Source organism: Salarias fasciatus, chromosome 7 (assembly GCF_902148845.1).
Source record: "Salarias fasciatus chromosome 7, fSalaFa1.1, whole genome shotgun sequence".
In the NCBI taxonomy this organism is placed as follows: Eukaryota; Metazoa; Chordata; class Actinopteri; order Blenniiformes; family Blenniidae; genus Salarias; species Salarias fasciatus.
Window position 1 is genome coordinate 32,984,507 of NC_043751.1, and position 23,990 is coordinate 33,008,496.

At 46.2% G+C, this 23,990-nt stretch overlaps 1 protein-coding gene across 1 annotated transcript in view; it reads left to right on the plus strand.

Annotated features, from left to right (window-relative positions):
- LOC115392397 (UPF0606 protein KIAA1549L-like) overlaps nucleotides 1-23,990 on the plus strand; it is a 153,069-nt gene that overhangs the window by 8,416 nt on the left and 120,663 nt on the right. The window contains exons 3-5 of the mRNA XM_030096987.1: nucleotides 6,468-6,690; nucleotides 16,643-16,776; nucleotides 18,945-19,113. Of these exons, the coding sequence (XP_029952847.1) occupies nucleotides 6,468-6,690; nucleotides 16,643-16,776; nucleotides 18,945-19,113 (526 nt within the window). The remainder of the gene's footprint in view (nucleotides 1-6,467; nucleotides 6,691-16,642; nucleotides 16,777-18,944; nucleotides 19,114-23,990) is intronic.

Below are 23,990 nucleotides of genomic sequence, written 5' to 3' on the forward strand. Positions count from 1 at the left end.
AACAGACTTTTTGTGAATGTGCTTTGAAACTGCACTCTGTGAACAGCCTGCTCTTTGAGAAATGTCTTTTTGTGTCTTACCCTCCTGATGGAGGGGGTCAGTGATGGTCCTCTGGACAGCAGTCAGAGCAGCAGTCTTCCCCATACTTGTGATTTAGTTTACTGAACCAAGCTGAGTGTTTTTCAAGGCTCAGGAAACACTTGCAGGTATTTCGAGTTATTTAGACGATTCAAGTGATTAGTTACATAGCCTACTAGTATACTTTTTCATGATATTCTAATATTTTGAGATAGGGTTTTTGAGTTTTCTTAAGCTGTAAGCCATAATCAGCAATATTAAAATAATAAAAGGCTTGAAATATCTCAGTTGATTTGTAATGAATACAGAATGTATGACATTTTTGTTTTTTTAATTGCATTTCAGAAAATAAAGAACTTTATCACAATATTCTAATTTTCTGAGACAGTCCTGTACACCCTCTGCAGAGGTGGCCAGCTACAGGGTGATCAGGCCTGAGCTTGTGTCCCATGCCCAGTTGTAAAAGTTTATGTGGTTTAATGGACTGGACCGAGACCAGTGCGTTGAGCACTAATCTCAAGCTGTTTTGTGTGCCCAGCCTGAGTCGTTCCGCTTCATCCATATCCACTGACTACATTTTTCGGCCGCTTCTGAGACAGCTTTTATTGTCTGTTGCAAGGCCTGTCCGTGGATAAACACGTCTTTCAGCAGTTTGATGGTGGAGGTAGCAACAAATCCGCGACATCCTACCTCTACTGGATAGATTTTAACCTTCCACCCTCTTTGCTGCACATCTGTAGCCAAGTCTGTGTAGCGCAGTTTTTTGCGCTCGTAGGCCTCTTCGACAGAACTCTCCCATGGGACGGTGAGTTCAATGATGTATACTGTCTTTAGCGAGGAGGACCAGAGGATCAGATCTGGCCTGAGGGTAGTGGCTGCAATTTCTGGTGGAAAGATGAGTTGCTGGCCAATATCAACCAGCATCTTCCAATCGCGGGCCTCAGTGAGCAGTCCAACTTCTAAGCATTTAGAAGAAGGATTGGGCTTTTGCTGACCTTCTCGGATGAATGCTGGTGCCCGGCTGGAGTCAGTTGTTCTCAAGAGTGCGGCGTTGATAGTATTTCTCTTGTTCTCGACTCTTGAGGACCTGGTTGTGCCTCCAGGTATAGCGACCTTGTGTGAGGCTGGTCTTACAACCGGTCAAGACGTGTTTCAGAGTCGCTGGAGTTGGGCAGATGGCACATGTTGGATCATCTCCATACCACTGGTGGAGATTTTTTGGAGATGGAAGCACATCATAGGTAGCTTTGATGATGAAGCTGATGTTGCTTGCTTCCATCACCCAGAGCTCCCTCCAGCTGAGCTTTCTTCTCTCCAAGCCTTCCTACCTCATCCATTGTCCTTGCTTAGCAAGTGAGACAGCCTTTGCGCTTCTTTCTGCCTCCTCCTGACGGCGTACCTCCTCCACTACCATTTTCCTCCTCTCTGGGGTTGATGCCTTTTGCCACGTTGGTTTGCATGCAGCAAGACCAAGGCCTCCTCTTCCCATTTGTACATGCCCTACGATGTCGCAATGTCTCAAGGCAGACATAGCATGCTGTACAGCACCAGATGGTGTCCATTTCCGCCCAGTTATTAGGGTTGGTGCAGCATTGCTGATGGTTGCATCCTTGGAGTCTTTCAGAGTCGTGTGAAATCTTACTTTAGAACACTAGAACTCTTCAGTGAGACTCGTGATGGGTAGTTCTAGAGCTCCTTTGCCATAGAGACCGATGTTGGTCAGACAGCGTGGTACACCGAGCCATTTCTTCACATATGAAGTTATGGTTCGTTCCATCTTCTGCACTGTTGTCAATGGAACCTCATAAACGGTGACTGGCCACATTACACGAGGAAGAAGTCCAAACTGGAGACACCAGAGCTTAAGCTTCCCTGGCAAAAGGGTCTCGTCAATGTTTTGCAGACTTTTGGTAATGTCTTGCTTAAGTTGCTGCACTTGGTCTTTATCCCTGAGGCTTGCATTGTACCACCTGCCCAAGCTTTTGACAGGCTGCTCAGAAACCATTGGTAATGGGTCATCACTGATACTGAATGTCACATTTTTCAGCTCCCCTTTAACTATTGAGATGCTTCATGACTTGTTCGGTTTGATTTTCATCCGTGCCCATGTGATGATTTCGTGCAATTTTTCCCGCAGTCGTCGGGTACATGCCGCAGTAGTGGTTAGAGTGGTCATGTCATCCATATACGCTCGCAGAGGTGGAAGGCGAATACCGTCCTTAGTTCTCTCACCCCCCACCACCCATCTTGAGGCTCTGATAATGACTTCCATGGCCATTGTAAAAGCCAGAGGTGATATTGTACAACCTGCCATGATGCCAACCTCAAGACGCTGCCATGATGTTGTAAAGTTGGCTGTTATGAAGCACAATTGCAGGTCTTCAAAATAGGCTTTCACCAATGAGGTAATGGATGACGGAACATGAAAGAATCTGAAGGATTCCCAAAGGAGATAAGAAAGAAACTATTGGATAAAAAAAAAGCACTCATTTGAGATCAAAACATAAATCATGTACTCACCCTTGCTAGAAGGACTTTAAATCACAGAGCAATGTGGCTGGACGACCAGAGCGACCTTGTGGAAGTGACATGAAGGGGGTTTTTTTTCTGTTGTTCGTGTGATAACGAGAGCCTCTCTGAGGAGCAGCCCTCCCCCTTCAGACGGCGTGGCGCTGAGCTGCGCTCCCAGTGTGCGCTGACTGTAGGAACAAGACGCTGGCGCTCCGCTACGCAGCGCTTTCACGTCCGGTGGAATTAAGCTGGACGGGGGGAGCGGTGTAGAGCGGTGCAGTGCGGTGACCAACGTGCAACGCACACCTACGCGGTCATGTGAAGCATGGACGGGCCATGCAGCATTTAGCCGACTAGTAAAATACTAAACGTTTAATAAAGGAGTAGGCAGTTAAATGATTAAACGATTAGCCGCACACATCCCTATTGGGTACAACCCCCAGTGTGGAGGACCCCTCAGTGTGGAGGACCACCAGTGTGGAGGACCCCTCAGTGTGGAGGACCACCATTGTGGATGAGAGGGAAGATGGTCACTACTGAAGGGGTTGAACTACCTGAAGGCAACATCAGAGATGTGGAAGACAGCTACAAATACCTAGGGATATGGCAATCAGGATGAAGCAGTCAAATCCCTCCAGGGGGTGAGACAAGTCCTGAACAGTCAGCTTGAATGGCAAGAATCAAATCCAGGACATTAGCATGTCTGCCCTACCAGGGATCAGATACCCAGCTGGTATAATGTCCTGGACACTGGAAGAGATGCAAGGTACCAATATCAAGACAAGGAAACTCCTCACAATGCACACAGAGTTTCAACTTGTCCAGCATCCAGGTCCCCAAACCAGACCTCCTCCGGCCAACTGAGAAATTTTGTCCATAAAAAATTATGACCAGAACTGATGACAAAGGGCAGCTCTGCCAGAGTCCAGCACACACTGTGAACAGGTCTGATTCACTGCCTGTAATGCAAATCAGACTCTGACTTCAGTCATTCAGAGACCGGACCACCCTTAACATGGGTCCCTGGAGTCCGTACTCCCAGAGCCCCCCGAAAAGACACCATGAGGGTCGCAGTCGAACGCCTTCTCCGAATCCATAAAACACATGTGAACTGGTTTGACGAACTCCCTCGAATCCTCGAGCACCCTATGGAGGATCTAGAGCTTGTCCAGGTTCAACGACCAGGATGAAAACCACATTTTTCCTCCTAGATCCAAGGTTCAACTATTGGTGGAATCCCCCTCTCCAGTACCCTGGAATAGACTTCTCCAGAGAGGCTGAGGAGTTTGGTTCCCTTTAGTTAGAGCACATCCCTTGTGCTCCAACTAAAGGAGGTTGTGGTCCACCCAGGTCTGCCAATCTAGAGCCACTGTCCCCAAACACCAAGTGATGTTGCAGAGACTGGAACTCTTCCTTCCACTGTCTTATAATGTCCCCAGTGGAGGACAGCAGCTCCCCTTCTCCACTGTAAACAGTGTTAGTGGAGACCTGCTGTTCCTCCTGAGGTGCCGGATGGTTTAGCAGATTGTCTTCGAGGCCGACCGATAGTCCTCCTCCATGTCCTCCTGGACTCCTCCAGACCCGAGTTCTTGCTTCCACACACATTTGGGCTGCAGTTCTCTTGGTCTGCCAGTTCCTGCCAGCTGCTTCTGGAGTCCCACGAGCCAACAAGATTCTACAGGACTCCTTCAGCTGGACAGCAGTCCTTACTTCCGGTCTCCACCACCGGGTCCGGGGGTTTCTGTCTGGGCAGCACCGGAGACCTTGATACTACAGCTCTGAACAGCTGTCTCAGCAATAGAGATAGAGAACATGGTCCACTAGGACTTAATGTCCCCAGCCTCCCTCAGGTTCGGGGGAAGCTCAGTTATCAAAATAAAAATTGCAAAAAAAGAAAGAAAGACGAGTGTTCATTAGCAGTCATTGGTTTGTCTATTTGTTTGATCAGATCAGGCTGAATGAATTAAATTTCAAGTGTAGCAAACAAAATGATCAAAGCCCTTATGTCATGTTAGATGCAGATGTATACAAGGATGAATAATAATCCTTGATCAAACTGTTTCCTGAGGGTCAGCGGTAGAGCCGGACACTGTACAAGTTTGTGCAATTTGGTAAGAAGAGATAGTCTGATGTAATTGGTGCACTAAGTTCACCTGCTTTATCACCATTTTTGTAATAATAAAAACTCCTAGATTTCAAAATTAGGTCTGTGGTGTAATCCGATGTCAATGCATTCAATTAGGAAAGTGGAGAAAAGGAATTATTTAGAGATAGCTGAAGTTGGAGAAGTAGCCTATAGACTCTCCAGCAGAAAAATATGCTTTGTAAGATGAGCTGTCTGTTCCTTTTCTGCTTCTTCTTGTGACTTACATTTGAGATAATGTAATAATAATAATGCTAATAATAATAATAATAATAATAATAATAATAATAATAATAATGATACTCACTTTTAATCATTTACTGTAGAGCACTTTGTGATCATTGACATGAAAATGGTTTTACAAATAAAATTTATCAACATTATCATTATTATTGGATGTCAATATCTTGTATCGACCCGGGGTTCACTGATTAGTTGCAGTTGTTGCAATGCATGCTGGGAGTTTGGGGGTGTGGGTCGAACCTTAACCCCTCATGCACACTGGATGCGGTCCAGCTACGGAACGGCTCGGGTCCGGCTCCGGCCCGGTACACCGCAGCACTGTGATTCACCGCCTGCGGTGTCTCCGCAGTGCAGCCGGAGGAGGTTGCCAGATCTGTCGTTATCCCAAGTAGACAATTTGAAACCCGTTTTACTCAACAGAAAGCAGCCCAAACCGCCGTCTCGGATGAAAATGCACGTTAAAACCTTATTTGTATGATAAAAAAAACACGTCATAAACACATAATCATTTCATCAACCCGTCCAACGTGTTCAAAAAAGACGCTTGATTTGGAACAAACCCGCCCAATCTGGCAACACGGAGCTGCTCCGGTCACAGAGCTGTTTTGAGCCATTTTGGTGTCATTTGGCTTCTCAGCAGTGACAAAATGCAAAACCTGTTCATTCTTCTAAAGCGTATAATGACTACATCACGTTGTTTGTTCTGTATTCTACCAGAAGAAGTAAAAAAATAGAATATTAAGGCAAAAACATGACACAGATTTTATTTTGAAGTGACTTATTTTGGAACACGTATCGCGTTTCCTTCCGGGCACCCGACTTGCTTCCGTCTGAATTGACGCAGTAGGGCTCCGGCGTGCGGAAAAATAGGATCCTTGCGGAAAGAGACCGGAGCTAAGCAGAGGCTCCGGAGCTGGACCGGAGCCGGACCGCGGCCGGACCGCGGCCGGTGTGCATCACAGCATTGATTTTAATGACTACGGATTAGCTGCGGTGTCCGGACCGGAGCCGTTCCGCAGCCGGACCGCATCCAGTGTGCATCGGGGGTCAGTGAGAAGGTTTTGTGCCGCCATGACTCTGGGCCTGCGAGCCGTTCGTATTTGTGTGCTCTAACCGGTGTGCGTTTCAATAAAAGCACTGGTAAACGAGAGAAGTTGGCTGTCTTTCCTCGCACCACAAGTCACTGCTCATCGCCACAATATAGAATATATAGAAGAAAGATTGAAACGAAGAGAAAAAAGACAACAAACACTTTCCAAAGAATTGAGGATCTCCTGAGAGTCTGAACTACTCTAACCTTTAGGATAAGTCTACACCAGCTGGAGCAGTGGCAAATCCCAACACACAATGAGGGACAAGTGCAGGGTTGATACCTGATTTTGTCCCTGACTCAACATGTTCCGTTAGACAGTCCAGGAGAAAGGCAGCCATCCTGCAGACTAATGTGGGAGTCACTCCTCGATCTAAGTTTTCCCATCTCTCTCTGTCTCAGATCGAACAGGACGACTGCAGCCCTCGCAACGTGACGCTGGGTTACTACGTGACCAGCGGGAAGAGCGTCTATGTTTCCTCGTTGGTCGTCGACGCCCTGAACGTTTACGGCTTTGACAAGCTGCTGTCGGACATCAGGCAGCACACACCGCTGGTGAAGGCGGTTCTGCTTCCTGTCGCCACCTGGCTGCCACCGCCGAGTGTCCACCTGCAGCTGAAAACAGGTGATAAAGACACTGAAGAGCAGAAAAGGAGGGAGGGGAGAGACAGGAAGGCACATACTGGAAGGGAGAGAGACGGGGAGGGGGAGAGAGAGAGAGAGAGAGGGGGAGGGGGAGAGAGAGAGAGAGAGGGGGAGGGGGAGAGAGACAGGGAGGGGGAGAGGGGGAGAGAGACGGGGAGGGGGAGAGAGAGAGAGAGAGGGGGAGGGGGAGAGAGACAGGGAGGGGGAGAGGGGGAGAGAGAGGGGGAGGGGGAGAGAGAGAGACAGGGAGGGGGAGAGGGAGGGAGAGACACGGGGGGGGAGAGGGAGAGAGAGATGGGGAGGGAGAGAGACAGGGAGGGGGAGAGAGAGAGAGACGGGGAGGGGGAGAGAGACAGGGAGGGGGAGAGGGGGAGAGAGAGGGGGAGGGGGAGAGAGAGAGACAGGGAGGGGGAGGGGGAGAGAGACAGGGAGGGGGAGAGAGAGAGACAGGGAGGGGGAGAGGGAGGGAGAGACACGGGGGGAGAGGGAAAGAGAGATGGGGAGGGAGAGAGACAGGGAGGGGGAGAGAGAGAGAGACGGGGAGGGAGAGAGACAGGGAAGGGGAAGTAAGTCTCTTAGGAGAGAGAGAGAGAGAGAGAGAGAGAGAGAGAGAGAGAGAGACTTTGACTTTTCAACCATCCTTTATTTGAACAAGGCTGGGTTGTATCAAGTCAACGTTAACATATACAAAACGCCAAATCGAAAGAGATTAAATAAATACAAGGAATAAATAAATAAATAAATAAAAAGTAAACCATTCTGTCACAAAATACAGCAAAACATCTGCAGAAGTTATTTTTGAATCGCTAACAGAGAAGAAGACACCATCATGATCCCAGGTATTTTTAAAAGTCTGCCTGTCCTCCATTTTGAAGCAGTATCTGTGCTGAAGCTGGATGTGAGCCCTGACAAGCTGCTGGAACAGCAGCAGAGCATCACATCTCCCTTCTCCCTTGATCTTCTCCTTCCTGTTTAGGTAAATTGCCATCTTTGCCCGTCCAAAAATGAAGTTCAACAACCTCCCCTTTCTGTTCTTATTCTTCCTGTAAGAAAAACCAAAAATGAACATTAACTCAGTAAAATGCTCCTTGAACCGGCTCACTGAAGTGCTGAGTGCTCTGAACAGTGGAGTTCATCTGGAACACTGGGCAAAACAGTGAAAACGGTGTCTCTCATAGAACAGAAAGGACAACCATCTGGAACCGAAGGACTGATCACTGACACAAAGGCATAAACTGCTAAAATCCCCTGTAAAACACACCAGTGCAAATCTCCAACATTTTTTGTCAATGGTGGTTTATAGAAAACATTCCAGGCTGGTTTAACCTCTGGTTACACTTTCAGAAAGGCTCTCCATGGTGTGTCTGCCCTTCCTTTGAGTTTTTCTCTGTTTAAGGCCTTCACACACCCCTGGTAAAGACCTTTCCCATTAGCAGAGTCCAGAGACATCCACACACAGCCGCTGAGCAGAGGGTCTGCCATGCCACAGTCTGGAAGATTTGCTTTGATCGCCACCCTAGGAAAAGGATCAGAAGCGTCAGGTGTTACTTGACCGTTAGACCACTGTTGCAGGAGCGTCCTGTCCTCCTTAGAAAACGTCCTCCTGAACTTCTCCAGGATGGCACCAACAGTCCGGACAGACCGGACCTCCAGCCTCTCTGCCAGGGCCTCAGCCTTGTCCAGGTTTTCTCCAGCCAGCTGCAGCAGATGTTGAACTGTTGTTACTTGTTTCTGAAAAAAAAAAAACTGCAGACATTAAAGAGGCGTCTTTCCATGCTGTTCCCAGGTGTGCTCCTTGGAGTATGGGTTCCTTAAGCAGCCAGTGCAGAGATGTCGTGGAGTCCAGTCTGCTCCCCTCCATCAGCCTCCACACTCTGACCACACTGGCATAGAAAGGTGGCAAACAGTCCACATTTAGATTGGTCCAGTCAAAGCAAGACAGTGTCTTATCAAAACCCACATTCCCAACCTGACCAAAAATAAAACCTGCAACTGGCCTCCATGGTAAAATCTCAGAACCATAGAGGTAACTCTGTAGAAACTGTAACCTAAAGGCAGCCTTCCTGCTGAGCAGCTGAACCAGCCCCTGTCCTCCTCCTTTGAGGACCCAGTGAAGCTTGTCCCAGAAGAAGTCAACGATGGAACTCTGAACACTCCGTAACAAATCCTGTGGAGGTTCTAGAACAGCCAGCCGATGCCAAAGCGTGGAGGCCACCAAGTTGTTAATGAGTGTGCGCCCCCTATAGGACATCCGGGGTAACAGCCAGTGCCGTTTTTTTATTCTGCCTTCCATTTTTTCTGCAACTCCTTCCCAGTTTTTCATAACCTCCCTTTGGTTACCAAGATGCACTCCAAGATATTTAATCGCATTTCTCCTCCGACAAACTCCACCAGGTAAACTTGGCTCAGGACCGCCCCATTCTCCAACCAGCAGAGCTGCGCTCTTGTCCCAGTTTACCTTGGAGGAGGACATTTTTCCAAAAGAAGAAGTAATGTTCAGCAGCCTCTGGATGTCCTCAGTGTCAGTGATGGCCACCATGATGTCATCTGCATAAGCAGAAAGGTGAAGTGGTGAAGCATCCTGCCTGAGTCTGACCCCCCTCAACTCATTCCTGATCTTAACCAGCATTGGTTCAATGGATAAAGAATACAGCATACCAGACATTGCCCACCCCTGTCTAATGCCCCTCCCAACAGAGAAAGGAGCACATAAACCACCATTGACTTTCAATATACTTTCAATGTCAGAGTAGAGAGTCTTAATCATGGCTACAACACTGGGGGAGAGACCAAATGCCTGTAGGGTATCCCAGAGGTACTGGTGCTCCACCCTGTCAAAAGCCTTTTCTTGATCTATTGAAATCAGACCAAATTTCAAACCCAATGAACTAGAGACGTCCAAATAATCTGGAATTAGGGATATATTATCCCTTATTGATCTGCCGGGGATACAATATGACTGATGGATATGAGTGACATGCTCTACCACCTTTCTCAGCCGATTGGACAGCACCTTGGACAGGATCTTGTAGTCAGCACACAGCAGACTCCCAGGCTCCAGTTTCTGATCTCCAACAGGTCACCTTTCTTCGGTAGGAGGGTGAGCACCGCTCTCCGACAGCTGAGGGGTAACTTCCCACCAGTCAAACTGTCTCTGATAACTTCCAGCAGATCCTCCCCGATTGTGGACCAGAACGCTTTGTAGAAGTCCACAGGTAGACCATCCAGGCCTGGAGACTTGCCGTTCTCCATCCCACTGAGCGCCATTTGTAGCTCCTGTAGTGTCAGTGGCCGCTCGAGGTCTGCATTGTCCTGCGCTGACACCTGTGGCAGGTTTTCCAGGAAGGAGTTGGACATCAGCAGATCCTCTCTGTTCACTGATGTACAGCGCTGAGAAGAAGTCCACAGCTCTCCTCCTGGTCTCCTCTGGCTCTGTCAGATCCCTCCCATCAGCTGATCTCAGGCAGTGAATCAGTCGCTTCTGACCATTCTTCTTCTCGAGGGAAAAGAAGAACTTAGACGGAGCATCCATATCAGCCATATTTTGGAAGGGATATCGGACTAGCGCCCCCTGTGCTCTAAGCCCCAGCAGATCTGCTAAAGCTGACTTTTTTGCTTTGTAGGCCTGAAAATGGCCTGAATCTCCTGTGGAACCACATAGTTCTTCAAACTCCACTATCTCCATCACTAGATCTCTGACTGATTTTATGATCTCTCGAGTGACATTGAAATTATACTGGTTACAAAACTGCTGGATTTGTATTTTTCCAATATCCCACCATTGCAGCAAGAAGGAAAACTGAGGCTTTCTGGACCTCCACTGCTTCCAGAAAAAAAATCAAAACACTTTTTAAAATGGCTGTAATAAAAATATTTCCCATCAGCAGACAGTGATCCGAAAACCCCACTGGACTTAAAGTGCAGGAATTAAATATCTGGGCATGATGTTTAAAAGAATAGAGTCTGTCCAACCTGGCCAGGGAGACCTGATTGTCCTTCATGTGTGCCCAGGAGTACTGCCTGCTGTCGCCATGCTCAGAGCGCCACACATCAGTCAGCTCATACGTCTCAACGATCCGGTTCAGCTTCCTCCTCGACTGCACATTCGGTTCCAGATGGTTTCTGTCCAAGTCAGTAACAATTAAAGTCACCTGCACAGATCAGAAAATCCGTTAAAACACAGGTTGAAAGTGCATCGGCTAGATCCTCTAAAAAAACACACCGCTCACCAGGGTTAACTGGTGCATACACATTTAAAAGGGTCAGGGTACAGTCCTCATATTTTGTTGTGACTTTCAATAATCTTCCTTCTACAACTTCCTCAACCTCATAGGATGATGGCAGAAAAGACTCTGAAAAGAGAATTGAATTCCTGCACTGACTGAACATGATGTCTCCACCCCACTCCCTCCTCCAGTCAGCAACATTATCAGCATTACTGTGGGTTTCCTGTGCAAAGGCAACGTCAATATTCTTAGTTTTTAGGAGCTCGTAGAAAACTGCTGTCTTTCTAACATCTCTGGCCCCGTTTAGATTTAAAGAAGCAAACCTAAAACTGCTCATGGTCAGAAGAAGTGCAGCAAGGAACCAGAAAAAATGTGTGAAACACATTTTTATCTGTTTTGATTTACTTTGAACCATCATTAAGTTGTAGTTTCACCTTTTGAACCAGTTTCTGAAGGCGGTAAACCTCTGGTCTCTCCAGTCCCTCAGGACCTCTGTTTCTTATCAGCCACCTGGCTGATGCAACAAGCAACAAACGGTTTGGAAAGAAATCTTCCACTTTTACTTCCCTTTTTCCTTAAGTTGCCTGCAGGAATCTTCGTATCTGCTCCAGACTGTAACCATTCTCCTTCTGACCATCAGGGAGGGTTGAATCTGAAGACTCCCGCTCACTGTCTGATGTGGATAATTCATCTGAATCCTTGTTTTTATTCACATCTGCTTTTTCCAGTGCTGCCATTTTCTTTAGTCTTGTCCCCGTTCCTTCTCTTTTGGTTTTCCGTTTTGCTTTTGGTACTTTAAAAACAGAGTCATCATCCATTACTTTTTGTTCGCCTTCAGAAAGAACGTCCACATCTATCCCCTCCTGCTCCCGGTTACCATCTTCAGTGAACTGACTGCCTGTACTGGTCTGACTGGGTTCTGTGGGAGCCTCAGCAGAGGTTGAAGGGGGCTCGCCACCCGGGTCCTGGGTAGCTGGCCCGTCCGGGTCCTAGGTGTCTGGCCCCTCTGGGTCCTGGGTAGCTGGCCCCTCCGGGTCCTGGGCCCCCGGCCCTTCCTGCTCCTGCTCAGCCTCTGCATGGTCTTCGCTGTTTTCCTCTCCTTCAGCCTGAACATTCTCTTCTTCTGGTTTGTTAGCTTTAGCAGGGCAGCTGCGCACCAGGTGACCTTCTTCCCCACAACCAAAACATTTCATAACATCCGAGGTGGCAAACACAGTGTAGTAGAAACCCTCAATGTTAAACTTCAACACGATTTTAAGCTTCTCATCCCATCTGTCAGGATCATGGACACTTGTCTCCTGAATGACACCACATGCTTCAGTTGGGGGGGTTTACATCCTGAAGAGATCCTCTTCATACCGGACACAGTCTGACCGTACCGGGACAGCTCCCTCAGCAGAGCCTCGTTACTGAGAAACGGCGGGACGCTGGAAACAATCACTTTTTGCGCAGGATTTATTAAAGGAAAAACTCGGACATGAGCAGCACCGCCTCGCTCCACCACGCTGTTCGCTTTATCAATCGATTCCAGAAACAACACCACCGCGCCGTTCATGAGGGACGCTGCTCTCACCGCCTCACATCCCACCACCTCTCCTCCCGCCAGAGCGCACTCCTCCACGGAGAAGTCCGCTCCGACCGGGACTTTCACTCCACGCCTCCGGGAGAGACGCTCAAACCCGCCAGCCCAACCATCGCTGGCCATGGCACCCAGCCAAACCCCGGCTGCTGCCGCACCCGCTCACACCGTGACCCCCCTCCACCCCCGGGAACCCCCTCCACCCCCCGGGAACCCCCTCCACCCCCGGGAACCCCCTCCACCCCCCGGGAACCCCCTCCACCCCCTGGAACCCCCTCCACCCCCCAGTGCTTTACAACAGTTGTGACAAGTGGAACAAAGCTGTGAGAAAAACCATCCGTGAGAAAAAAAAGTCGAAAACCAAAGTTTTCAGAGGAAATGCTCGTTCACTCACCGACACTCCACTCACCAGACGCTCACCATGCGCACGAGAGAGAGAGAGGGAGAAAGGGAGAGAAATTGGTGTAATTAGCAATGCAGAGATGGGGATTAAATGGTGTTTGTAAATGTGTGTTGGCGCTGTGCTCACAAGGGAAAACTTTGCAGCGTTGTTCTTGGATTAACCAGTTCAGACCATGTTGCTGTGCTGCTCCCCTGAGGGCTGATGGGATTTAGCCTTTTAGCACGTTTATTCAGACAAACCAAGACACAGTACATCAGTTGCTGTATGCCGTGGGTTCTGCTCTGTGGGCCGCCCCGTCTCTCTCTGGAGCTGTCTAAGCTCTGGGAGAGGGAGGTGGGGGAAATGACTAACTGCTCACACCTGAGAGCAGCCATCCCCCCACTCCCCTTTCCCCAGCTTGCTCCAGCTCCTCCTTTCTCCCTCTGTCATCCATGCCAGCTTGGCCACGCCTCCCCACCACAGGTGTTTTTCCTCACACTCACTCTCTCTTCCTGTCTTTCAATCTCCCTGTCATGTCCGGCAATATTTTATACCAGTAAGAAATCACATTATCAAGAGACGTCTTGTACTTTTAAGGTCCTCTCAGAACAGCATATCTCTTCAGCACATTATAGCAGCTTGATCTTCATGCTACTGCTTTGATGCTGGACAGGACAAGATCCATCCATCATCCATCTTCCACCGCTTATCCAGGACCGGGTCGCAGGGGCAGCAGTCTAAACAGAGATGCACAGACTTCCTTGTCCCCAGGCACTTCCTCCAGGACTTTCTGGAGGATCCCAAGGCATTCCCAGGCCAGCTGAGACTTCCCTGGGGTCTCCTCCCGGTAGGACATGCCTGGAACTCCTCCCCAGGGAGGCGTCCAGGAGGTCTCCTAAAGAGGAGCTGAGCCTCCTCAGCTGGTTCCTCTCCATGTGGAGGAGTAGCGGCCGATCTGCCTGTCAGTCTCTTCTCCATCCGTCCTCCACTCGAGAACAAGACCCCAAGATACTTAAACTCCTCCACTTGGGCCAGAGTCTCTCCACCGACCTGGAAAGGACAGACCACCTTGTTCTGGCCCAGGACCATGGCCTCGGATTTGGAGGTGCTTATCCTCATCCCTGTGGCTTCACACTCAGCTGTGAACCGCCCCAGTGCATGATGGTCCAGGTTTGATGAAACCAACAGGACAACATCATCTGCAAAAAGCAAAGATGAAATCCTGTGGTCCCTGAAGCAGACCCCCTCCAGCCCCTGGTCCCCAAACCGGACCCCCTCCGGCTCCTGGTCCCCAAACCGGGCCCCCTCCAGCCCGTGATCCCCAAAACCAGACCCCTTCTGGCCCCTGGTCCCCAAAACTGGACCCCTTCCGGCCCCTGGCTGCACCTAAAAATTCTGTCCATAAAGATTCTGAACAGAACTGGTGACAAAGTTCAGCCCTGTTGGAGTCCAGCATGCACCGGGAACAGGTCCGGCTTACTGCCGGCAATGCGGACCATGCTCCGACTCTGGTCCTACAAAGACCGGACGGCCCCGGACTCCGTATTCCCGGAGCACCCCCCACAAGGCACCACAAGGATTGCAGTTGAATGCCTTCTCCAAGTCCACAAAACACATGAGGACTGGTTGGGCGAACTCCCACTAACACTCGAGCACCCTTAGGGAGGGTTTAGAACTGGTCCAGGGTTCCAAGACCAGGACGAAAACCGCATTGTTGCTTCTGGATCCGAGGTTCGACTGTCGATCGAATCCTCCACTCCAGTACCTGGAACAGACTTTCCCAGGGAGGCTGAGGAGTGTGATCCCCCTATAGTTGGAGCACACCCTCCGGTCCCCCTTTTTAAATGGGGACTACTACCCCGGTCTGCCAGTCCAGAGAACAACAAAAAAAAAAACAACAAAAAAAAAAAAAACGATGTCTTTACTAGAGCTGGGCAACGAGTAAATTCTTAATCACGATTAACCGCACCCCAATCCTGGAGTTAATCGCGATTACTCCTGATTAAAATGGCTCATTTGAAGTCTGCCGAGGCCATTCAGAATGAGTGTGTTACGTATTAATTTTACAATTCATCAGATATGATTTGTAATAGCTTAAAATACCAAGTCTTTACCAAGATTGCCCCCAACACACGCACACACACACACATGCGCACACACACACACATGCACACACACACACACACCACCAAGAGCAGAGCAGAGCAGATGAAAAATGGAAGTTTCTTATGAGGCACAATCCCTCAGACTTCATTCTATCTCCAACCCTCAGACAGAGAAGACAGGATGAATTCAGTCACGCCGCATTCTGCCTCATACTGACCTTTATGAAGCCAGATTGTGTGTTGAAGGGAAATGTACTTTATGTGTGTTTTCAGCGCCTGAAGACTGCCCAGCGGGTCGAAATGTTGCGCCGGCAAAACACGTGATTTAAGTTTCACTTTCATTTTTTTCACATTTGCGCTCGTTATTTCAGTTTGTGCCTTATACCAGCCTTTTCCTCGTGATTTTTCTGATAATTCGGCAGAGTTCAATATGGCAAATAATGAGGAATGGACAGTGTTTCACCGCCAAAAGCGTGTGTGTGTTTTTGACGCTCAGCTGGACGCGCTGTGGAACTGGGGCGAACAGGTTGGGCTTGTTCGCCCCCCACAGCGTTATTCAGCCAGGCTGGGACGGCATACATCCACACTGAAATATATCAAAGTGAATTTCATAACTTGCATGTTAGACCCAGCTCCCAGACCCAACTCTGAAAAGCAGAGATTAACGGCAACATTTTCTTTCTCGCGTGATAAGAGTCTCGCAATAATGCAGCACGTTACTGCTGTTAACGGCCCAGCTATAGCCTTTATTGATATGCAATATGAAGGTCCTCTTGATGCTGTTGCAGTGGCAACACATATTAAAACACATCAATGATAGTCTCAGAAAATTTCAATATTATTGAATAAAATATCAGCATTTAATTCACCAAAATGATTGATTACTTCCACACTAAATTCTTAGTTCCAACAGTCAGACTTCAGTGACTCTGTTGTACAAATTGTTTGACCTTTTCTGTCACCATCCAAGCTCATGCTGAAACTAATTCTTGAAAAGTCCATCTTGGAAATAGTTTTAGAATCAATCTGCATCCAAATCCATCTCTTCTTCAGCCGTTGTGGGATGATTTAATGGATATTAAATCAACACAACTCAATTTCAGCTGGTGCCCCTGGGAACAGAAGCAGTTTGATACTCTGGCTAGCTCACATTTAAAGGTGTGAACTCACTGACTTTACCATACATTGGCTTAGAGGGCGTTGGTCAATACACTGACTTCCCCATATGTCTGGGTGAATATACTGACGTTATCACACATCTGCTCGAGGGTCTTGGTGTCGCTAACTCAAAATCTTATTGATTGAAGCAATAGTTTGGTCAACACTCATGATAAGGTACACGACTTGCAGAACTGATCATGAAATAGAAGATGGTTCATCAGCTCCAACCGAAGAACTGAAAGAACTGTAAGACTTGTGAGCTCCATTACACAGAAAATTCTTATGTCTAATACACTCTGCTCCTTGGAGTCTTTTTTTGTTGCTACAGGAGTAAAACACAAATTCAATTACATTAAAATCATATTGATACTAAAATGTCGAATTCTAACACTTCACAAACCATATTGTATTTTAATGACTTTGCAACATCAAGACATTTGGAATTGGCCATGACCTTTGTTCTTCCACCTGTTTTGCAGTGTTGAGGTTTGTTGGCCCATTGGATCACATCTACTCCTGCAGCTTCATCCAGATGTTGGAGCAGCGACTGGAAAACGCCTTTGATGAGGCCCAGGACAAAGTGCTGGAGACCTACAGTAGACTCACTGTGGAGGTACTGCAAATGCTGACAAAGGCTTTTATTTTTGTTTTTGTTTTGCAAGGAAACAATATTGATAATTATGTGAAAATTGACATGCTTATTTACCAGCAGGTTAATTCAATTCAGCTTTTATTTATGAAGTGCCAATCAAAACATGGTCGTTTCGAGACACTTTTACAGAGAAAACCCAACAGATCCACACGAGCAACAGATCCCTTTAAACAGGAAGAAACCTTTGCAGAACCAGGCTCAGAGGAGAACCCTGCAGAACCAGGCTCAGAGGTGGCAACTTTCTGCTCTTCCGGTTGGGGTGAGGGGACAGAAAGAGAAGGAGACAGGACAGACAGGTTCTTGTATCTACATACAGTTCATATATAAACAGGGTACAGAGGCTACAAGAGGAACAATCATAAATAACATAGTAATACAATGAAATTACATTGAAAGGAGAGAAGGAGCAGAACTGGGAGCCGGTTCCACATGGTAGAACCCGGGGTTCAGTAAACCTTCCACCCACTGGGTCCGGGTTCCTCCATTAATCAGTGGAGCAGCTGTTTTGATTGAAGCCGAGTTAGAATTCACCCATTGGATCCAGGCTGTCTCAATGGATCAGCTGATTGATGTTCTGTCTGCGATCCCTCAAGCACAGCTCTAGTCCACCTCAGAGACAGCCTCTTGGTCCAGGGTTCTGGTGTTCTGACTATTGGTCTCCCACAGTGGAAAGAGAGAGAGAGAGAGAGATCATTTTATTTCCATTGAAGTGGACACAGGTTCACAGATTTATACAATAAATCCACGACTCATTTTCCCAACATCACCTTACAGAACAGTTGCATAATAGTTGAGAGAGAGAGAGGATGCGACCCCTAACTGTAAGCTTTATTGAAAAGAATGGTCTTAAGCCTAGGTTACTCTTCTGTTAGTAGTCAGTCATGGGATAAAGGTTTCAATGTGGAAATGGAAATGTTAGAGAATTTCAACTGCAGCTACAACACACGAGATGACAGTAAATACCAGATGTTACATGTCTGGAGGATGATAACAACTGAAGGACCGTCTGTCTATCTGTCTGACTGTCTGACTGTCTGTCTCTGATCTTTCTGTCTGTGGTCTGTCTGTCTCTCAGTCTCCTGTGGTCTTATTGTCTGTCTCTGGTCTCACTGTATAGCCCCTTTCCCACTGGCCAAAAAACCCGGGTAAACCCGCTAATAATCGGCTCCCCATGGCAGTGTGAAAGCGTTCACTCAGCATTAGACCTGGGTTTTTCAACCCTGCAATCAACGCGGGTTATTAGCGGGTCGCTACTATCAGCTTTTAAGTGGGAGGGACAAAAGGGAGTGTGAAAGGCAGACGCGAGTCGACGCGGTAACTTACGTGATGACATCGACGCAGCGTGGCTACGCTAGTGCGCTAGTTGCTGTTTTAGGACACAGTGTGAGATTTCCTTCGCCAAGATGACCCAGTACTGGCAAGATAGCGAGACCAGAGAGCTCCTCTGGATCCGTGGGGAAGAAGAGATTCATCTACAGGTAACGGGGACTGTGTTCCACTGCATTGTTTACTGTTGCTTTGCTCCGTCGCGCTGATGATGTCATCAACGTGGGACACTATCAGCGCGTGTAAACGCAGCAACGCGGCTCGCCAGCAGGCGGTCTGGACACGGGTCTGCAGGCAGTGGGAAAGGACACAAAAGGCAAAAAACATGGGTCGAGCCGCTAGTTGCAGTGTGTAAGGGGTATAAGTCTGTGGTCTGACTGTGTTGTGTCTCCTGTGGTCTGTCCCTCTGTGTCCCTGCTCATCATACGTCTGTACTCCTCTTTCACTTGTTCCAGGTGTGACTGAACAGGAATGTAATTTCCATCAACATTCATCATGTTTTTGTTTGAAGTGAATTGTTCCATGCAGAACCGGTTCCACGTTTGTGAGTCGGAGTACAGCAGTTATGGGCTCTGTTCATCATTGATCTGAAATATCCACACCCAGACAGGAATGTGATAGTTGTCCTTAGTTCCACAACGTTCAGCATGGTTCTCAGGTTGTGTTCTTGACAGAACAGTTCTTGACAGTGTCAACAATGCATGCAGCAGAGGTACTAACCATGAATAAAGCATGTTTTCATTCTAGTGTACTATCTGCTGGTTCATGTGAATAAAGGATGAGAACCTTGTTTCTGTCCTCAGGTTTTGAGTGTGTCCCAGGAACCAGGGTCTCCCTCCGTCTCTCTGGTGTATGTGGTGAAAAATCAGGACGCTTTCCTGAATGGAACCATTTCCAGCGGCCTCCTGAACCAGCTAACTGCCGAGCTGGTGGGATACTTTCTCTTCTACCCCCCGCTGGTCATTGCTGAGCGTAAGTTTTATTCTTCCCAAGTCCAACATTGGACAAATGTTCATATTTTCATCCAGTTTCTCAGAGGTTTTCTCATGATACCTGAATGTAGCCCGATGATGAAGTAAAAAGTTTTTCTAGCTTCTTTGGTATAAACTGTTCAGAGAAGTCTGCCTCAAATTTCTAGCCTCTCAAACCAAAATGAGACAGAAGACAGAAACACAGTGTCTGTAATGTGGATTTGACGTGATCATCACAAAGATAACACTAAAGCCATGTGCTTCTTTGGAACATGCAAAAGCGCTCAGATATTTATTCACGTTTCAGGATTCATTCACTTCATGTTCTCTAAAGCACCCGCTGAATAGTTATGATGCATTTCAGATCATCTACAAACGGCACTCGGTAGAAATTCAAGTTGAAGGGTATGCCAGACCTGTTCGGTGCTCTTCAGGCTCCAGAACTCCTTCTGATCAGCACTGTTGATTTGGCTGATCAGACCTTTCCTCTCAATCTATTCATTCACCTTTTCCCTTGTGGACACTTACTAGTAACAGTTACTTGTAAACATGTACTAATATCATATTCTCATCTTCTATCAATATTCTATTATGTGTGAAGCAATGCTGAAAACAATTCTGACACATTAGCAAGTAGTTATTTTCAATTCTAATTCTATTAAATTCAACTTTATCTATATAGGGCCACATACGTATAACACAGTCATTTCTACACTCTTTCACAGAGAAATCCCTACAATTTGTCATGAGCAGGCATGACTGTCGAAAGGAAACTCTTACTTCTAAAAGGAAGAAACCTGCAGAACCAGACTCAGAGGAGACTTTCTGCAGAATCAGACTCAGAGAAAACCAAGATGTATCAGCCAGACTGGGAATGGGCTGTACAATGTGGATGTTAGAAAAGAAAGATCTTCATTATGTGGATGCTTGAGGAAGACATTTTTCATATGTTCCCCTTTTCAACAATCTCTGGTCCCATGAGTCAATTGTACACTTTGTTTCATTTCGTTTCGTTTATTTGGGCACATCACATAACAAACATATCAACAAGAATATGCAAAACCATTCAATGAAAGCCCAAAAGGAGTAGGCTGAAGCAGAAGCTTATCAGTGCCGACCCCTTCCCATATCTCATAATTATATCACTGAGGGTCACATGGCAGCGTTGTTGTATTTATACATGTTTTTATCATCCATACCCAGGCCATTACACAGCAACATGTGCATGTGCCTGCCTATGAATGTGTGTGTGTTATGTAGTACAAGATTGATATCCTGGCATGCCACACAAGTGTGTGTGCATGCCTGGACATTAGCTGCATCATTAACCATACATAATCATTATTCAAACCAAGCAAACAATATTTCATATTATTACAGTATACTCATAATCATACTATGTCTGACAGTATTATTATATTTTGTGTGTTCATTATCCATACCCAGGCCCATGCACCCTAACACGTGCATGTGCCTGTTTATGAGCGTGTGTGTGTTATGTCGTACAGTATTCACATCCAGTATTATGTTTGTCTGGCATAGTTATCAAAATACGGCGCATATACAGTTTTTTGAATTGATTTATATTCATGGCACTTTTTAGGTTCCCATCTAAACTGTTCCATAGATTTACACCTCTCAGGGTAATACATTGGCTTTTGAGGGTCGTACGAACACGTTGAACTTTTAAATTAAGCATTTGCCTGGAAGAATAATTGCCCTCTCTATTAGCAAACAGACAATTTATGTTACCGGGAAGTAAATTGTTTCTTGCCTTGTAAAGTATTAACAAAGATTTCAAATTTACTAAATCCTCAAGATTTAGAAGTCTAGATCTCAGGAACAGTGAGTTTGTATGGTCTTTGAAGCCCACATTGTGAATGATCCTGATAGATTTTTTTTTTTGAAGTCTGAATAAAATCTCCAAGTGGCTTCTGTAGGTATTTCCCCAAACCTCTACACAGTATGTGATATAAGGAAGGACAAGTGAGCAATACAAGATTTGGAGAGCTTTTTGGTCAAGTAGATGTCTGCATCTGCTCATAATTGCGATGTTTTTAGCCATCTTAGTTCGAATACTGTTGATTTGCGGCTTCCAGCTCATGTTGTGACTCAGAATCACTCCCAGAAACTTGTATTCTTTCACTCTTTCTATTTCAACATTATCTATTTTAACTTGGATTCTAGTGTCCTCTTTGAATTTACCAAATAACATGAATTTTGTTTTGAGTACATTTAGCGATAATTTATTTTTATTAAACCACTCTTTAATTTTACAAAGTTCTGCTGTGATCTCAGTCACAAGGAGCTGCAGATTTTTGCCTGAGCCTACTATTGTGGTATCATCTGCAAATAATATAAATTTTAGTTTTGGTGATACATCACACAGATCATTTATGTATAGCAAGAACAATAAAGGTCCTAACACTGACCCCTGGGGGACACCACAGGTTATGCTTCTCCAACTTGAACTATGCTCACCTATCTGCACATACTGCTGCCTGTTTGTTAAGTAAGATTTCAACCAATTACATGCAGTTCCTCTAACTCCATTTAGATGTAGTTTGTTCAAAAGTATGTTATGGTCTATTGTGTCAAAGGCTTTTATTAAGTCTATGAAAATACCCACAGAATACATCTTGCTGTTGATTTTATCCGTTACCTCTTCTATGAGATCAATCAGCGCAAGAGCTGTTGACCTGTTGTTTCTAAAGCCATACTGGCTGTCACTGAGTACAGTCATGGCCAAAAGTTTTGAGAATGACACAACTATTCTTTGTCACAAAGTCTGTGGTATTAATTTTTGTAATGGCAGTTTGCATATCCCCCACAATGTTATGAGGAGTAATCAGCTCAACTGTAATTCATTGCAAAGTCCCTCTTCACTTTGAAAATGAACTTTATCACCAAAAAGCCATTTCCACTGCATTTCAGCCCGGCCACAAAAGGACCAATTCACCTAATTTTAATGACAGACAGGTGTTACACATATTAACACAAGTGTGGGTGTTGATGAGGACAAGGCTGGAGCTCATTCTGTCATGACTGGACACTTTAAATGGAAGACAGTGCATGACACCATTGTTCCTCATCTGTTGCCATGGTTACCTGCAAAGAAACACGTGCAACCATCATTGCAATGCACAAAAAGGGCCTAACAGGAAGTCCATAGCAGCAAGTAAGATTGCACCTCTGTCAGCTGTCTTTCGCATTATCAGGAACTTCAGGGAGAGAGGTTCACTTGTTGCCACACAGGCTCCTGGGCACCCAAGAAAGTCCAGCAAGCGCCAGGACCGCCTCCTGAAGACGCTTCAGCTGCAGGATCGGACCGCCACCAGTGCAGAGCTCGCTCAGGAATGGCAGCAAGCTGGTGTGAGTGCATCTGCACGCACAGTGAGTCGAAGACTTTTGGAGGAAGGCCTGGTGTCAAGGAGGGCGGCAAGGAAGTCACTTCTCTCCAAGAAAAACATCCGGGACAGACTGGCATTCTGCAGAAGATACAGAGACTGGACTGCTGAGGACTGGGGTAAAGTCATTTTCTCTGATGAATCCCCTTTCCGATTGTTTGGGTAATCTGGAAGAAGGCTTATTCAGAGAAGACGAGGTGAGCGCTGCCATCGGTCCTGTGTCACGCCAACAGTGAAGCATCCTGAAACCATTCGTGTGTGGGGTTGCCTTTCAGTTAAGGGGTTGGGCTCTTTCACAATCTTGCCTAAAAACACAGCCATGAATAAAAAATGGTACCAGAACGTCCTCCGAGAGCAACTTCTCCCAACCATCCCAGGGCAGTTTGGTGATGAAGAATGTCTTTTCCAGCATGATGGAGCACCGTGCCATAAAGCAAAAGTCATAAGAAAATGGCTCGAGGAACATAACATTAAGATTTTGAGCCCTTGGCCAGGAAACTCCCCAGATCTTAATCCCATCGACAATTTGTGGTCAGTTCTCAAGAGGCAGGTGGACAACCGAAAACCCACAATCTGACAAACTCCAAGCATTGATTACGCAAGAATGGACTGCCATCAGTCAGGATTTGGTCCAGAAGTTGATTGACAGCATGCCAGGGAGAATTGCAGAGGTCTTAAAAAAGAAGGGCCACCACTGCAAATATTGACTTATTGCATGAATTCTGTTTAATTCTCAATAAAAGCTTTTGATACTCATGAAATGCTTCTATTTGTATTTCATAATACCATAGAAACATCTGACAAAATGCCTAGCAACCCTGAAGCAGCGGACTTTGTGTAAACTTAACAGTTGTGTCATTCTCAAAACTTTTGGCCATGACTGTATATTATGCTTATTTATGAAGCCTCTCAGGCGTGTAACAAATAACTTCTCCAAAATTTTCGATAATTGAGAAAGAATTGATTTCGGACGGTAATTGGTGAACTGATGACTGTCTCCATTTGTATAGATTGGGATAACTTTAGCTATTTTCATAAGATGAGGAAATTCTCCAGTTACAAAGGAAACATTGAATATGTGAGTTAAAGGTTTTACTATATTCAGTATTACTTTTTTAATTATAGTCATATCTAGTTCATTGTAATCCATGTTTTTTTTATTTTTACACCCATGCACTATTTCAATAATTTCATTTTCGTTGGTTGGACTAATAAATAAACAGTGGACAATATTAGTAACCTTTGTTGGAGCTTCACTATTATGTGAAGCAACAATATTGGATGCCAGCTGAGGGCCAATGCTGACGAAGAATTCATTAAATGCGTTAGTCATACACTCAACATTTGTTATTTTTCCTCCATCTTTTATCATGTAGTCAGGAAAAGAGACACTTTGGGGGTCCTTATTCATGACGTTATTTAAAACAGACCACAGATTTTTCATATTACATTTATTTTTTTCTATCAAATC